The sequence below is a fragment of the Heterocephalus glaber genome, unplaced genomic scaffold, assembly GCF_053883595.1.
Source record: "Heterocephalus glaber isolate CG9 unplaced genomic scaffold, H.glaber_assembly_v1.0 deba00001744, whole genome shotgun sequence".
Lineage (NCBI taxonomy): Eukaryota > Metazoa > Chordata > Mammalia > Rodentia > Bathyergidae > Heterocephalus > Heterocephalus glaber.
The window spans coordinates 1,655,466-1,673,133 of NW_028258450.1; the positions used below are offsets into that span (position 1 = coordinate 1,655,466).

At 39.4% G+C, this 17,668-nt stretch overlaps 1 protein-coding gene and 1 long non-coding RNA gene across 5 annotated transcripts in view; one reads left to right on the plus strand and one right to left on the minus strand.

The window, feature by feature from the left end:
* LOC110347254 (uncharacterized) overlaps window positions 1-17,668 on the plus strand; it is a 24,158-nt gene continuing 6,490 nt past the window's right edge. The window contains exons 1-2 of the long non-coding RNA XR_015447114.1: window positions 1-70; window positions 5,160-5,264. This is a non-coding gene — a long non-coding RNA (uncharacterized LOC110347254). The remainder of the gene's footprint in view (window positions 71-5,159; window positions 5,265-17,668) is intronic.
* The window catches only part of LOC101708915 (uncharacterized), a 22,420-nt gene continuing 18,850 nt past the window's right edge, over window positions 14,099-17,668 (minus strand). For all 4 annotated transcript variants that reach the window (XM_013068572.3, XM_013068576.3, XM_013068577.3 and 1 more), the window contains one exon: window positions 14,099-17,498. In XM_013068572.3, the coding sequence (XP_012924026.2) occupies window positions 15,004-17,498 (2,495 nt within the window). In that variant the 3' untranslated portion in view covers window positions 14,099-15,003. The remainder of the gene's footprint in view (window positions 17,499-17,668) is intronic.

Here is a 17,668-nt window from a genome sequence, read left to right on the forward strand (position 1 = left end):
GGATCAAACTCAGGACCTTGTGCTTGTGAGGCAGGTGACGGCACCACTGAGCTAAATCCCCGGCCCTGTGGTATGATTTTTTTAATTCCCTGGGGAAGATACCCAGCAGGGGAATAGCTGGGTGAAATGGGTCTTCCAGTCCTAGTTCTTTGAGGAATCTCCATACTGATTTCCACAGTGGTTGCACCAGTCTACACTCCCACCAGCAGTGGAGCAGTGTTCCTCTTTCCCCACACCCCCACCAGCATTTGTTATTGGTTGATTTCTTGATAGCAGCCATTCTTTCTGGGGTGAGGTGGAATCTCAGCATTGTTTTCATTTGCAGCTCTCGAATGACCAGTGATATTTTTTCGTATGTTTAATTAACATTTCTACTTCTTTGTGTGAGAAATGTCTGTTCATTTCAGATGCCCATTTTTGGACTGGGTCTTTAAATTTGGGAGGTCTGTTTTTTTAAGTTCTTTATAGATTCGAGATAGTAGACCTTTGAGGGATTGCTGGTGAAAATTTTTTCCCACATTGTGGGTTGTCTCTTCACACTGCTGGTGGTTTCTCTTGCTGTGCAGAAGCTTTTTAGTAAGAAGAGATCCCACTTGTTGATTGTTTGTGCTAGTTCACAGGCAACTGAGGTTTTGTTCATAAAAATCTTTTCCTACACCAATGTCTTCAAGAGTTCTACCTAACCTCTGTTCCAGCCGGTTCAGCGTTTCTGTTTTAATAGTTAGAGCTTTAATCCATTTTGATTTTAATTTAGTGCATGGTGAGAGATATAGGTCTAGTTTTAATCTTTGGCAAGTTGAAACCCAATTTCTCCAGCACCATTTGTTAAAGAGGCTATCTTTCCTCCAGTGAGGGTGTTTGGCTCCTTTGTCAAAGATGAGGTGGCTGAGTGTGTCTGGAGTTGTTTCTGCATCCTCTAATCTGTTCCACTGGTTCTCAGGTCTGTTTCTTTGCCAGTACCATGCTGTTTTTATCACAGTAGCTTTGTAGTATAGTTTCAAATTGGGGGTTGTAATACCCCCTGCCATGTCTCTGTTACCTAGAATTGCTTTTGCTATTCTGGGTCTCTTCTTGTTCCAAATAAATTTTTGAATTGTTTTCTCAAGGTCCATGAAGTATGCTGCTCTGATTTCAATTGGGATTGCATTGAATCTATATAGCAGTTTGGGAAGTATGGCCATTTTTACTATGTTGATCCTACCTACCCAGGAGCAAGGGATGTCTTTCCATTTTCTGATATCATCTTCAATCTCCTTTTCAGAGTGCTATAGATTTCAGAGAAGAGGTCTTTGATTTATTTTGTTAGGTTGATTCCTAGGTGTTTCAGTTTTTTGGATGCTATTGTGAAAGCCCTATTTCTTTCTCAGTGAGTCTGTTATTCATGTAGAGGAAAGCTGTTGATTTTTGTGTGTTGACCTTGTATCCAGCTACTTGACCAAATTTGGTTATTAAGTCTAGAAGACTTTTGGTGGAGTTCTTGGGGGTCTTCTATATAGAGTATCATGTCATCTGCAAATGATGACAGTTTGACTTCTTCATTTCCTATTTTTATTCCTTTTATTTCTTTCTCTTGTCTAATTGCTGTGGCTAATGTTTCCAAAACTATATTGTACAGGAGTGGTGATAGTGGACATCCTTGTCTTGTTCCTGATTTTAGTGTGAAGGATTTCAGTTTTTGATCATTCACTATGATATTGGCTGTTGGTTTTTCATAGATGGCTTCAATCAGTTTGAGGTAGAGACTATCTATTCCAATTTTTTTGTAGGATTTTTATCATAAATGTGTGTTGGATTTTATCAAATGCTTTTTCTGCATCTATTGAGATCATCATATTGTTTTTGTTCTTGTCTCTATTGATATAGTGTATTACATTTATTGATTTGTGTATGTTGAACCATCCTGCATCCCTGGGATGAATCCCACTTGGTCAGGGTGTATGATCTTCTTAATGATCTTCTGCATTCTATTTGCCAGTATCTTATGAAGGATTTTTGCATCTATGTTCATTAGTGAGATTGGCCTATAGTTCTCTTTTTTGGTTGGGTCTTTCTCTGCTTTGGGGTCAAGGTGATGCTTGCTTCCAGGAATGAATTCAGGAGTATTGCTTCCCTACCAATTTCATTGAAGAGTTTAAACAGTAGTGGCAGTAGTTCCTCTCTAAATGTCTTGTAGAATTCAGCAGTGAAGCCATCAAGACCTTTTCTTAGTTGGTGAGTTTTTAATTATATTTTCAATTTCATTGATTGATATTGGGTCATTTAGAATTTTTAGGTCTTCGTTCAACTTTGGTAATTCATCTATCTAGGAATCTGTCCATTTCTTCTGTGTAGGGGACCAAAAGAAATCAATCCAGCAACTGCTAGATGATGCAAAGAAGAATAACATAAGACTAATTGGAGTCAATGAAGAAACAGGAGAGTGCAGATGACCTAAAAAAACTGTTCACAGAAGTGATGGCACAGAACTTCCCAAGCAGGAGAAAAGAACTTGACATACAGATAAGTGAGGCATATAGGACTCCAACTAGCCTTGATAAAAAAAAAATGTACACATAGGCATATAATTTTTAAGATTCCAGAAACTCAACAGAAGAACAAAGTTCTATAAGCAGTTAGAGAAAAGAAACAAATCACATATAAAGGAAAGCCCATCAGAATCACAGCAGACTTCTCAATGCAAACCCTCAAGCCAAGAAGAGCTTGGAGTGATGTATTTCAAGCCCTAAAGGAACAAAACCTCCAACCCAGATTGATGTACTCTGCAAAACTATCTTTCAAAATTGGTGGTGAAATAAGATACTTTCATGACAAAGAGCACCTTAGCAACTTCATGAATACCAAACCAGCAGTCCAAAAATTTTTAGACAATATCCTAGGAAAAGACAATGAGGATCACTACCCCAGGAAGCACAGCAGAATGAATCCATCGGGCACGACAAGAAATTAGAAGCAAAAGGGGAGAATCCAACAAAAAGAAAAAGTCATGACAATGATAAGTCAATACATATCAGTTATAACCATCAATGTTAATGGTCTCAACTCACCAATGAAAAGAAATAGACTGGCAGAATGGGTCAAGAAGCAAGATCCAACAATATGCTGCATACAAGAAACACACTTAATTCAAAATGAAACTCATAGACTGAAAGTTAAAGGATGGAAAACAATACTTCATGCGACAGGAACCCCCAAAAAAGGAGTAGCTATCCTCTTTGCAGACCAAGTGGATTTCAAACCCACACTGATTAAGAGAGACAAAGAAGGATACCACATCGTTGTAAAGGGAACAATCCAACAGGAAGAGATGACAATCATAAATATCTATGCACCAAACACTAGTGTGCCCAACTATATAAAACAAATACTAACAGACATGAAAAATCATATAAGCACTAATACACTAGTAGTGAGGGACCTCAATACCCCATTGTCACAAATAGATAGATCAACTAGACAAAAAACAAGCAATGAAATACTAGAACTCAATCAAACTCTTGAACAAATTAACTTAGCAGATGTTTACAGAGTGTTCCACCCCACAAAATCAGAATACACATTCTTTTCAGCTGCACACGGGTCATTCTCCAAAATAGACCACATACTCACTCATAGAACATATTTAGGTAAGTGCAAAGGAATTGAAGTTATCCCCTGTATATTATCAGACCTATGTGTGATGAAATTGGAGATCAACAGCAAAAGAAACCACAAGAATTTCATAAACACATGGAAATTGAACAATACACTTCTGAATAACCAATGGGTCCAGAGGAAATTAAAGAAGAAATCAGACAGTTTCTTCAATTAAGTGACAATGACAATACAACATATCGGAATCTATGGGACACAATGAAAGCAGTCTTACGAGGGAAATTCATAGCAGTGAATACTCATATTAGGAAAACAGCAAGCCCAATTAAACAACCTGATGCTGAACCCCAAGCTTCTAGAAAAAGAAGAGCAGGACAAACCCAAAGTCCATAGAAAGGAGGAAATTACAAAGATCAGGGCAGAAATCAATGCGATGGAGACTAAGAGAACAATACAAAAAAAAATCAATGAAGCCAAGAGTTGGTTCTTTAAAAGAATAAACAAAATTGACAAACCCTTAGCCAACCTTATCAGAAAAAGGAAAGAAAAGGCCCAAATCCATGCAATTAGGAATGAAAAGGATAAAATTACAACGGACCCAGCAGAAATCCAGAAGATCATCAATACCTACTTTGAGAACCTATACGCCAATAAGATGAAAATCACAGAAGAAATTTATTCATTCTTGACACTAGAAATCTATAGCTCCTCCTTTGTTCTTAATGTCTACTTAGAAGTGTTTCTATTTTATTATATTTAAATTTTTCAAAGAATCAGGTTTTGGCTTAAGTTTTCTCTATTAACATATTTTTGCATTCACAGATGTCTGCTCTTTTATGTCTTCATCCTACTTTCTTGAGGTTTAATTTGCTCTTCTTCTGGTTCTTAATGATAGAAGCTTAGAGAATTGATTTCAGAACTTTCATGATTTCTAATGTAATCATTGAATGCTGTCAGTCCCCTCTAATAACTTCTGTAGCTGCATCCCACACATTTTGATATGCAGTGTCATTTTAATTCAAACTAATTTTATGGAGTTCCTTGCGACACCCAATGGGTCAATGTCTGCTCAGGTTGACTTGGGTTGGAAAACTGCAAATTCCAGAGCCAGAATGCCTTGAAAGATGGGATGTTTTACCAACTTGAGCAGAGATGGATCTTATGGGGAAAACAAGGAAGCTCCTGGGCGCAAGGACCCAAGTTTTGTTTTGTTTTTTGGTACCAGAGATTGAACTCTGGTCCTTGCACTTGTGCAGCAGGCAGCGAAACCACTGAGCTAAATCTCCGGCCCAAGGACCCAAGTTTGATCCCCGGTACCAAAAAAACGAAAAAACAAAAAAACAAGGAAGCTCCCTACGGGACAATCAGATAAAAGTTAATTATTCAGCCAAACTATCACCATGCCTTGCTAACCTAAAACAAACTTCTGTGCTCAGCAGACTCTGCCTTTATTGTTCCTCAATAAATCTGGGAGTTTGAGTCAGTTCAAGGCTCCATTTTGGTGGGATCCCCTGATCCTCCTTGAAGAAATTCTCTGTCTCTCAAGTTGTCATTCTTCTTTCTATTAGGGTTGGCTGGCCTGAACCCAGCAAGTGGTGCTGGAACAGGGACCTGAAGCTGGTGTGAGGTTGAGTGAGGAAGCCAAAGGAAAGTGAAACTGGAAGAGGAACTTGGTAAGTGGATCTTCAATTAGGGACTTTCTGAGCCTTTGGAACGATTTTTCAGTCAGGGTAACAATGGTGTGGTCATTAACAACAGAGCAAAAGTATTACATCAAGGTTTTGTGCCAGCTGTTGAAGGCAGCTGATGCTTTGGTCACTGAAGAACAGCTTGTTAAGCTTTTAGAGCTTGTGCTTGAACATAATCCATGGTTTCCCAACCATGGTACCCTTAGACCTAGAAATATGGGATAGAGTGGGGGGAAATCTGAGGAGGGCTCAAAGACAGCCTGACAACATGGGGCCTTGTCCTCACTGCCTTGGTCTCAGTTAATCAGGAGAATGAAAGTCAGGAGGCTAATCAGTCAGCTATCAAGCCCTCTGACTGCTAGCTTAAAAGATCTTGAGCTATGGCCAACTTCTTTGCCTTCATCACCACCGAATCTATGGCCCAATCTGCACTTACAGACTGCCTGAGGGAGGCAGCTGTTGAGGGGGAGATTACAGCTTTCCCAGTGCAAATACAAAATGGGAACAGGTTACATACCCCCCTCTACAGTTTGAAGTCTATAAAGAGATCAGAGAGAGTATCAGAGAAAATGGGCTAACTAGCCCCTTTACTAAAAGGCTGATTATGCTTTAGGCAGTCAGTATCACATGACCCCCTGGGATTAGAGTACCTTAGTGAAATGGGAAAAACAAAAGACAGAGCAGAGACCATTGGTTTCAAGGCTGACAGTCTAAGACTTGCTCCTCCCGCTAAACTCATGAAGGTCACTCTGCCTGGAAGATGAACTGCTGAAACACAGCTGCCTACTCCCTATGTCTTAAACTGTAAGGAAAGTGAAAAAAGGAACATTACCTCCACCTCCCTTCCCTTTGCCAAGTTCTGCTTCTGAATAATTCTGCTTGCTGTCCAGCCCTGGCTAAGGAACAGATAAATAGGGCCGGGGATTTAGCTCAGTGGTTTCATCGTCTGCTGCGCAAGCGCAAGAGTTCGATCCCTGGTACCAAAAAAAAAAAAAAAGAACAGATAAATATGAGAACAAAAGGAGAAACAGGGCTCAGACTCTGGAAGGTGACTTCTGCTGGGAGCGTTAGCTAGCGAATAAACCTGCTTCCCTTCATTTCTCTGAGTGCCGCTCACTTCCTTGGTCTGCCTGCCCTCTGAGTGCCATTTCATTAGCAGTGCTTGCTTAGAAGCCACTCATTATTTGCTGTGAAGAACTGAGTTTGATGATCTTTGTGAAGAACACGAGGGAGTACAAATCATTGCTTAGATGTTACAAGGGAGAGGGTTGTACACCGTGGTTCAAGCCCAGCTCTTGAACAATGCACTCTTCTACGTGGGCCTGGGATGGCATTCCTGCCTCCAGCCAGCCCCCAAGGTCATTTGTGGAGATCAAGCAGGGCCCAACAGGAGCCCTTAGTGCAATTTGTTGACCGATTAAAAAGACCATCCAGAGGCAGGTTGTTGGGGACTCACCCACATGGTTACTAGGAACTAGAAATTATGATTGTTGGGGGCTGGGGCTACATGACCCAGGCCCAGTGACCTGAGGTTGATGCACCTTGTCTCCATAGCAAGGGACACACTGAAAATGGTGTCTCTTAGCTTCGAGAGGAAAATCAGTGACTGTGGCATTCTTGAGGGAAGATAGCATCTACTGAGGCTCTTGTAAAACTGCAGGAAAACAAAAAGAACTAGTTTTTCATTAACTTGGTCCCCTATTATGAAATTTAACCTGTTCCTTTCTCACACACTCCCCTTATAAAAGTTTAACCTGCTCTGTTTTTCAAACTACCTTTTCAACTGTTACTGTTCCTCCAAATGATGCTCAACTCCTTCCCCCTGCACCTTTCACTTTCTAATAAAAGTGGTTCAACCATGGAGATTGTTGAGATTGTCCACTAGAGGTATATCTCCTCCAAGTCCCCTTAAACTTTGAAATTTGTCTCTGTCTTTCTTTATTCCTTGTCAGCCCCTCAATAGGTATCTGTGGGTCTGATCAGTCCCCTGCATAGGTTAGCCATTTACATGTCATAGATATTATTTTGCTTCAGTTTGCCTATGAAAATGCTAAAAGGAACTGCCAGGATGTTATGAAACCTATTTGTGTTTGAGCTCAGGCTGTGGGGGATCTCATAAAGGCATGTCAACTGGCGAGCACAGAGACACATAAAGCTAGGGTTTTTGCTGCCGACATTCAGCCTCCTAATAAAGGGAAAAATATTACTTGTTCTCAAAGTGGAAAACCTGGTCATCTTAACAAGGATTGCAGACAAGGGCCAGGGATTTATCTTAGTGGTGCTATGCCTGCCTCACAAGCGCAAGGTTCTGAGTTTGATCCCTGTACCCCCCCCCAAAAAAAAAAAAAAAAAAGATTGCAGACAGAGGACAGGGGAATCTTCACGTGCTGGGCCAATTAATACTTCTCAGTCCCCAGGCCTTTGGACTAATTAATGCCATTCTAAATATGATAAGGACAGCAACCCTCTCTTCAGGAAACTCCCAATGGGGCCTTCCCTGGGCCCCACAAATAATGGGGGTGTTGGCCTTTGATCAGATGGGAAAACAACGATCCTTTCTCTCTGCATGGACACTCAGGCACACATCAGAATGGAGTTGCTCACTAGAATCAAAGTTAAGCTGTAACAGGGAAAGGTCGATCAAAAGGTCACAATGGGAGTCTTTGGATCCCTTCCAACTGGGACCATAGGACTCATTTTAGGAAAATCTGGATTAAATGCTGAAGGGGTAACAGTAGTTCTGGGTACTGTAGATGCAGATTACCAAGGAGAAGTTACAGTATGAATGCAGGGAAAGGGAATCCAAATCTTTACTTCTGGAATGAAAATTGCTCAACTCCTCCTTTTGCCATACTGGGTTCCTCGGTCTAAAGAAAAGGTTAGGGGAGATCAGGGATTTAGTAGCACTGGAGATGGAGGGGTCTGTTGGGCCTAGCCCATCATAGCTTCTCAACCTACTCTGACTGTTCAGATAAAAAATAAAAACCTTCCTAGGACTGCTAGACACAGGAGCAGATGTTACTATTATTGCAAAAAAAACAATGGTTCCAAACTTGGCCTTGCCAAAGAACCTCCTCTGGGCTGGTAGGCATTGAAACCCAGTCTTTTGAGCTCCAGAGCAGTGCTATTCTTTCTGTAACTGCCCCAGAGGGAAAGACAGAGCTCATCCAACCATATATTGCTGATATACCTATTAATCTTTGGGGCAGAGACCTGTGACAACAGTGAGGTTTTTCATTAGGTAATCCACCTTTTTCATAGGTGCCACTGCTGTTACTCCCCTTGCTCTTACCTGGCTCACACAGGAGCCAATGGGTTGAGCAGTGATCGCTAAAAGGGGAGAAATTACATCAAGCTCACCTCTTAGTACAGGAGCAGTAACAACAGGGACGTATACAACTTTCCAGAGTTCTTAGGATTCCCCTATTTTTGTCATACCAAAAAAGTCAGAGAAACGGAGACTACTGCATGACCTCCATACGATCAGTGTAGTCATTCAACCTATGGGGCTTTGTGGCCTTGGCTTCCTTCCCAATCTATGATTCCCCAAGATTGGCCATTGATAGTGATTGATCTAAAAGATTATTTCTTTATCAGTCCTTTGGCTCCTCAAGATTGTAAAAGGCTCACTTTCACCTTTCCTTCTATCAACAACTCAGCTCCCTCCCAGAGATTTCATTGGAAAGTGCTGCCCAGGGTATGTTTAAAAATCCTACTATATATCAAACTTTGTGGCGCAGGCACTATCACCAATCAGACAGCAGTGGCCTCAAGCAATTATTTTTCATTACATGGATGGTATCTTGTTGAGTAATGCAGACCCCCTAGAGCTTTTAAAGCTATATCATCAACTGTTAGAACAAGCCCAAAGTTTCAGACTGATTGCAGCACCTGATAAATACATGACTTGGGTTACATTTTAACAGAGTGTACTATCAAGCCCCAAAAGCCCTCTGTTAGGAGGGACCAATTGGCTGCTTTAAATGATTTGCAAAAAATGCTAGGTGATATTAATTGGCTCCGTCCTGGTTCAAGGATTCCTACTCACCAATTGATATACCTATTTAATATTCTTTGGGGTAATCCTGATATGTCCTGCCCTCGTACCTTCACCCCAGAAGCTGAAAAGGAATCACAGCTAGTGGAACAAGTTATTCATTATATAGATCCACAATTTCCTATTGAACTGTTTCTTTTTCCCACTCCCTGCTTACCTACTGGACTTATTGGACAACTGACTCTTACATTAAAAAGTTTAAAATGCCTCTTTTTGAGCCATAGAGGCCATAAAAACCTCACATGTTCTGCTAAGCTCATAGCTTCTCTTATTGTCATGGGTAGAAAGAGTTAATCAGTTATCCAGTTATGATCCTTAGGTTATTTTTCCCATTCCTTGCAGGGAATTTGAAACTGATTCAACAGTCTGTGTCACTACCATTTATGCTAGCTGATTTTACTGGAGAAATCCTTGGATCTTGGCCTGCTGATAAGCTTTCTCCACATATTTTCGTATTTCTTTGTTTTCTTTTTGACTCATGTGGTATTTAGAAGCAGTTGAATTTTCAAATAATTTTCCCCCAGATATCCAGCTTGATTCTATTTTGTATGATTTTTACTTCTTTTGACCTTGATGTGGTCTTTTTATGTCCAAGAATATGTGAATATTCCAAATGCACTTTAACACTGTATTATGTGTTTAATGTTACTGAACTGTTCTGTGTCAAATAAGTCAAATTAGGTGATAGTGTTGTTCAAGTATTCTACATCTTACTATTTTTTGTCATCTTGTTTGATCATTGACAAAGACAGGAATATTGAGCTTTCCACTACAATTGTAGTTTGTTTTTTTAATCAGCTTTTGCTTCATAACCTGTTTTTAGGTGCATGCATATTTCAGATTGTACATCTTCCTGGTATATATTTGGTGATATTCCATACTATAAATTCTTTTAAAATATTAATTTAGCCAGCCCAGCTTGTTTTAATTAGTTTTAGTATGATATGCCTTTTCTCATCCCATCCTTGGGCTTTTAACTTAACTCTGTATTTAAGGATTTCCTGTAGATAGCATACAATTGAGTTTTGCTTTTAAAAACCTGGTAATCCCAATTTTAAGGGATACTTAGATCATTTACATCTAGTGTAATTACTGATATCATTGGATTAAAGCCAACCATCATGCTAATTGCTTCCTTATTTGATGCGTTATCTGTTCAATATTTTTGTTCGGGTTTAAGCAATATTTATGTTTCTCTTTTACTTCTACTACTGGTTTATGATTGAACCAAACTTTTTAAATGGTTGCTGTAGGTCTTAAAATATGCTTCTATAATTTTTCAGTCTGCCTTCAAGTATTATGCCAATTCATGCAGAGTATAAAATTATACTTCTGATTACTATCTGCATTGTTTTGTGGTATTGTTATAAATACATACTGGTTTTATATATGATATAAGCTCATAAACCTCATTCCTACTTTTGCTTTAGTGGACATATTAGAATGTATAAAATAAAAATTATATCTTCATTTTAACCATTTTCAAACTTCTTTATTTTGGTAGATCCAAATCTATTATTGGTATGACATTTCTTCTGTCTGTAGAAAGTCCTTTAATATTTCTTGTAGTGCATGTCAGTTACTGATGAATTCTACCAACTTTTATTTGAAAATGTCTTTTATTTTGCATAATTTTGAATAACTCTTCATAGGGCTTAGCATGTTTGATTGGGAGTACTATAATTTTTTCAAAATGTTAATGATGTCACTGCACTGTTTTCTCCTTGCATAATTTTTTTTTTTTTTTTTTTTTTTGGTACCAGGGATCAAACTCAGGTCCTTGCACTTGCAAGGCAGGCAGCTGAACCACTGAGCTAAGTCCCCGGCCCTCCTTGCATAATTTCTGATAAGAAGTCTGTTATTTTTCTCACCCCTCTACCAGCAATTCTTCTAAGATTGTCCATTTTTAGCTGTTTGGCAATGTGTCTAGGATTACATGTTTTTGTTTGTTTTAAATCTTGCTTTAGTAGTTTGAGTTTCTTGGATCAAGGTTAGGTCTCATTGCTTTTGAAAATTTAGCTATTATCTCTTCAATATTTTTTCTTCTTTTTTCTCCTCTCCATCCTTGGTTTCCAACTATACAAATATTAGATTCCACAGTGTTAGCCAATTCCTGTGTGCTTTATGATTTTCTTCACACTTGCTTTTGTGTTTTAGTTTTGGTGATTTCCACTGACCCACTACATTCAAGTTCTCTGACATTTTTCTCAGCTATGTGGAGCCTAATCATGAGTCAGTCCTTCAAAAGCATTCTTTACAATAACATTTTTTAGTATTTTCTATTTGACTCTTTATTAATTTCCACTGAACCCCCCACCTGCATCTGCTCATGTGCATTGTCTGCCCTTTTCACTAAAAACCTGAGCACACCATTTATGTAAAATTCCCTACTAGGTCTAAAATAGGTCATCTCTAAGTGTGATTTTTAAGTCTGCTGTCTCTTAGCAGAGGGTTCTTCCTTTTTAAAATCAAAAGCCACATAATATATACAGAACAGTAGACACTGAAGAAAACAATATTTTTGCCTAAAAACTGGCACACCATTTTGCTATGATAGTAGGTTGGAAGGTTGAATTGATATGGCCAGGAATTCGGTATTGAGTTTGTTTTTGTGATAGTTATTTGAAGTGTACCACTGGTTTCAAACTTCTCTTGTATGACCTTTTGCTTAGGGTGGGTGTTGGAGTGCTGAAGGATTTTTCCCGGTATTCCTGCTGCACCCTCTGTCCCTGTGCACTTGTGTAGTTGAAGAATTCTCTGTCCATGTTCTCCCCTTTTCAGTGAAGCCTGCTGTTGCTTGTCACCAGAAGCAGTCTAGCCTGTTTGGGGTGGGGGGGGGGGGTGTCCTCTGTTGTCTTGGTTTTGTCTCAGAGATTCTGTGCAATTTCAGGAGCAGAAATACACTCCATTAAATGAGATATAAACTCTCTTTTCTTGGCTGTGAACCAAAAAATCAGGTAATCTTGCCATCTTGTGAGCAATCCACATAGAGGTGAGAGAATTTTAGCAGAGGGGTGGGACACACCTATAATTCCAATACTCTGGGAGGCTGAGACAAGATGATTACAAGTTTGAGCCCAACCTGGGCAATTTAGCAACTTAGTGAGATTCTGTCTTAAAAAAGGGGGACGTGGTTGGGGATATAGCTCAATGTAAATGGCCTAGTTCAATCCCCAATACTGCAGGGGAGGAGAGGAGGCAATGTAAAGGCCTTCTGCAACCCAGACCTCAGTCTCTATGTCTTTTTTGTGTGTGTGTGTGGTACCAGGGATGGAACTCGGGACCTTGTGCTTGCAAGGCAGGTGCTGGAACCACTGGGCTAAATCCCTGGCCCCTCTATGTCTTTTATTTATGTGGACTGAGAAATAGTTTTGGTTTAAACAACTGTGAATATTCTGATATTTAGAAATTACAGCATCCGAATAGATAAAACCATCATGGGCTCTCATTGTTTTCCCTTGGAAGTGATGAGAGCAAAGAAATACAGCAGAAGCCCCAGGTTTGGGATGATAATGTGCTTCCTGAACCAGCACCTCGGATGCCAGGTCAAGCCAGGGCTTTGTTCACCCTACTCATCCATCTGACAAAACCCCTGCTGCAACTAATGCTGCTGAATTACACTATGATGTCCTAGGCTTCTGCTTCTGAGGCGTACTGAAACCTAAAGAAATTTCACACAGAAAGATAAAGTTGCTGACACCTAATTCATCTGTATTCTCAAAAGCGTAGAAATTTTGAAAATTAACTTCAGGTTTTATTCTTTAATTTAGGCCAGAATGCCATGTAATGAAATAGAACAACTATATCATAGGTTCTTAAGGGATTAATAGCTCAGTGGTTGTTTATTGCTTGGGTGAAACTGGTATCTGTTCATTGTAATTTTTTTTCCAGTACTGGGGATCGAACTCAGGACCTTGCACTTGCAAGGCAGGCATGGCACCATTGAGCTAAATCCCTAGGTTCTGTTCATTGTAATTTTTAAAAATAAACTACACAAAGAAAAATTTTGCTTGCCAGAGAAAACTTTTGTATACATAATGAGTAATCTTTCACAAACTATCTATAAGCATGTATTTGAACGTATTTCTATACAAATTTAACTGGACATTATGGAGGTACAATCTGCATTTTCTCTAAACACTGTGTATGATCTTATACTATCATCTTAGATCTATTTCTTATTTTTGTAGTTCCCTAGTATAGAAACAACTTTATCCAAACATCTGGTGACATTTATTTCTAGTTTAAAAATTAGTATTATGTAACCCTTTTTCACTATTAAAACTGCTTAATCATAAATTATTATTCTGACTTCCAGGTAGGTATGCACATTTTACTTTTGATATAGTCATGCACTATGTAATGTTTTGGTCAGTAATTGCATATATAATGATACTCCCACAAGACTATGATTTAGTGAGGTTGTAGCCTTCTTAGTTTGTGTTAAGTACAGTGTGATATTCACACAACGACATTTCTCAGAATGTGTCCCTGTTGGTAGTTAACACATTTCTATATATTCAGATTTTGGTATCTATTGGATAAACTTGTCTTTTTCACTCCCACCAACAAAATACATGTTCTTGAAGACAGAGACCAGTAGGTAAATGGCAATACTGTGAGAAAAGGCAGGGGAGGAGAAAGTTAGCCTTTCAAAATTGTCATAAACCCTGGCTAAGGTTTGGATTGGGCAAAGCCTACCTTTAGAAATCAGTCAGATAAATGAAGTTTAATGGAAATACAGACAGTAAAACACCAAGCATTATAACTTTGACATTTATTTAAAACTATTTGTCATTAGTAATCACTTCTGAAACTTTCCAAATGTTACAGTAAAACTCTGCCTTCATACAGAGGGCAGGAGTAAAAATGTAATTATGTAAAATGCAGCATTCCATTTTTTGCAGCCATCCAGAAACACTGTTAATGTTTGTATTGTCATTTAAAGTGCATACATGTACAGACACACACACACACACACACACACACACTTAAACTGACTGTGTACTGTGTAGAAAGAGACCACATATTAAGAAATTCAGCTCATCCTTCCTTAAGATGGGACAAATGATGGGAACCAATTCGAACAGGGTTACAACCAAATTCATGTTACTTCAGATTGCAATATTGCTAGGTGCTCTACATTCAAATAATATTTACTTGAAGTAATATTGAGAGTATTTGCATAATTTCTCCTCCAAATCCATTCTTAAATGTTTTGAAATTAGCTGAATAAAATTTTGAAATATTATACATTTACACACTTTAGTCATTTAGGAGAAAATATTGAGTACCTATTAGGAGTTACAAAATGTCACGGTTTTATAGATTCAATGGTGAGCAAAGTCCCTTTTCTCATCAAGCTTACATTCCATTGGATATAGAGTTAGGCATGTTTATCACTGTAATTTTGTTAAATTCCTGACCATACTCATATTTATAAGGCCTAGCTCCTGTGCGGTAACTTATTAAAGTTCTGACAAAATCTCTTATGGAGCCCCTCTCATCAAACATCTCTGTTGTGTGGCCTCCTAACCATCACAGCTGTTGAAGTTGGAAGAAACATTACATTTTCATTTTTAAAAAATATTTTCTACTAAAAGAACTCTAGTTCTAGCAAATTTTCAGCTCCCATTGGAGGACTTCAAAACAGACCAGGTCATCATTTTACAAAACTTTATTTCTGTGTAGATTCTCTGAGGAAGAATAAACCTTACTATACTCTTCACTTTTATAGAATTTATCACCACTATGGACTCTTTGGTGAATTAGAAGCCCCGAGCTCCAACGGAAACCCTTCCCACATGCATCACATTTATAGGGTTTCTCCCCTGTGTGGACTCTCTGATGAGCCTGAAGGTTTGATCTCTGACTGAAGCCCTTCCCACACTCCTCACATTTGTAAGGTTTCTCCCCAGTGTGGACTCTGTGATGGGCCTGAAGACTTGAGTACCCACTGAAACCCTTACCACACTGTTCACATTTATAGGGTCTCCCTTCTGCATGGATCCTCTGATGTGCTTGAAGGCGTGAACTCTCACTAAAGCCCTTTGTACACATCTCACATTTGTATGGTTTCCCTCCTGTGTGGACCCTCTGATGGGCTTCAAGGCGTGAACTCTGACTAAAGCCCTTCCCACACATCTCACATGTATATGGTTTCACTCTAGTGTGGACTCTCTGATGACCTTGCAGATATGCTCTCTGACTGAAGCCCTTCCCACATACCTCACATATATATGGTCTCTCTCCAGAGTGGACACTCTGATGACTTTGAAGGTATGATCTCTGACTGAAGCTCTTACCACACTCGTTACACTGGTACGGCTTCTCACCTGTGTGGACTCTCTGATGGGCCAGAAGAGTTGAGGCTTTACTGAAGCCTTTACCACATTCTCCACATTTATAAGGTTTTTCTCCTGTGTGAACCCGCTGATGAATTTGAAGATTAAAGCTCCAACTGAACCCCTTCCCACATTCCTCACATTTGAATGGTTTTTCTCCAGTGTGAACTCTCTGGTGGCCTTGGAGGTGTGAACTGCGACTGAAACCTTTACCACACTCCTCACACTTATATGGTTTCTCTCCAGTGTGTACACGCTGATGGCCTTGAAGGTAGGAATTCCGACTGAAGCCCTTCCCACATTCCTCACATTTGTATGGTTTTTCCCCAGAGTGCACTCTCTGATGCGCTTGAAGGTATGAACTCCGACTGAATCCCTTATCACACTCCTCACATTTATAAGGTTTTTCTCCTGTGTGGACTCTCTGATGAACATTAAGAACCGATCTGTGACTGAAGCCTTTGCCACACACATTGCATTTGTATGGCTTCTGCCCAACATTGACTTTCTGATGATTTTTAAGTTTTGAACTCCAGTCAAAGCCATTTCCACACTCCTTATACGGTTTTTCTCTAATGTGAATCTTCTGGCGGTCTTGAATATATGAATTTTGACTAAAGTTATTACTGTACCCATAGTGTTTATATGGTTGTTCCCTGGGGTGGGTTATCTGAAAGTCCTGAAAATGTGAGGCCAGGCTGAAGTCATTACCACACTCCTCAGAATTACAGGGATTCACTTCCATGTGTACTCTATGCTGACCATTAAGATGTGAACTACAAAGTAAATCCTTTCCGTACTCCACATTGGTGTATAGTTTCTTTGCAGTATGGAAATTCTGATGAACCTGAAGACATGAATTCCGATTAAAAATGTTCCCATTCTCCTCATATTCACAGGATTGTTCCCTAGTATGGACCCTAAAAATATTAAGGTCTAAGCTACAACTGAAGGCTTTCTCATAAACCTTGCACTTCCGGGATATTTCTCCTGTGTGGGCGAGTTCATAAGAGCTCAGAGAGGAGTGCTGCTTGACGTTCTTGCCATACTCACCACATGTGCATGATTTCTCTGTACATGTTCTCTGATGGGACTGCAGATGTAAACTCTCAATGTCATCTTCACCTCTTTGAACACTTTGATGACTGTGAAGAACTGACCTATAATTACAGCCCCTTCCACATGGACTGTATATACAGGGTTTCCCTTCTAGGTGCAGCTGCTGATGAACGACAGAGCTGTAGTGGTCACTGAAATCTTCTCTATACTCAGTACCTGGGGAGGGTTTCTGCTCTGCCTGAATTGAGTTCTGATTAAGAAATGATACGTCCATGAGATCTTCTCCACAGTCATTGCAATTATAGTTTCTTTCATTTCTGTGTACTCCCAGATTATCATTGTGATGTGAGATCCAACTGATATTCTTACACGTACAGAAATTATTTTTCATGGAAATTTGTTGACATTTACACTGAGGATTATGGGGCTCAGCCAGATACATTTTCCTCCAAGAGTGCTGGGCTCTCAAGCATGGAAACTCTTGATTTTTTACATAATTGGAATTATCCACTACATGAGTCACTTTGTAGTTCCCATCTTCAGAAATCTCGATTGGCATTCCTGCCCAGATCTGGTAGGGAGAATCACCTTGCTTCTGCAACTGAAAATTCTTTCCCTGAAAGTTGTTCATTGAATCTTGACAGCTGGCTAACTTGACGGCACCTTGTTTCCAGGTCTGATGAGAGGAAAGCTCTTTGGGGGAAAAGTAACTTAATCCCACTTCTTGAATACACTCCTTCTTATGTTGAATGTTGCTTCCTGTAAGGATAAAGAGAATTCAGACAAGTGCACAAATGAATGCTTTATTCAGAGATTTCAAAATTTTACACTTAGGTTGTAACATGAAACTTGAATGAACAGAAGAAAATTCACGTCACCAGTTTTAAGAATTCTTAGAAAAATGCCTCTTGTTTGGCTACATAGCTATG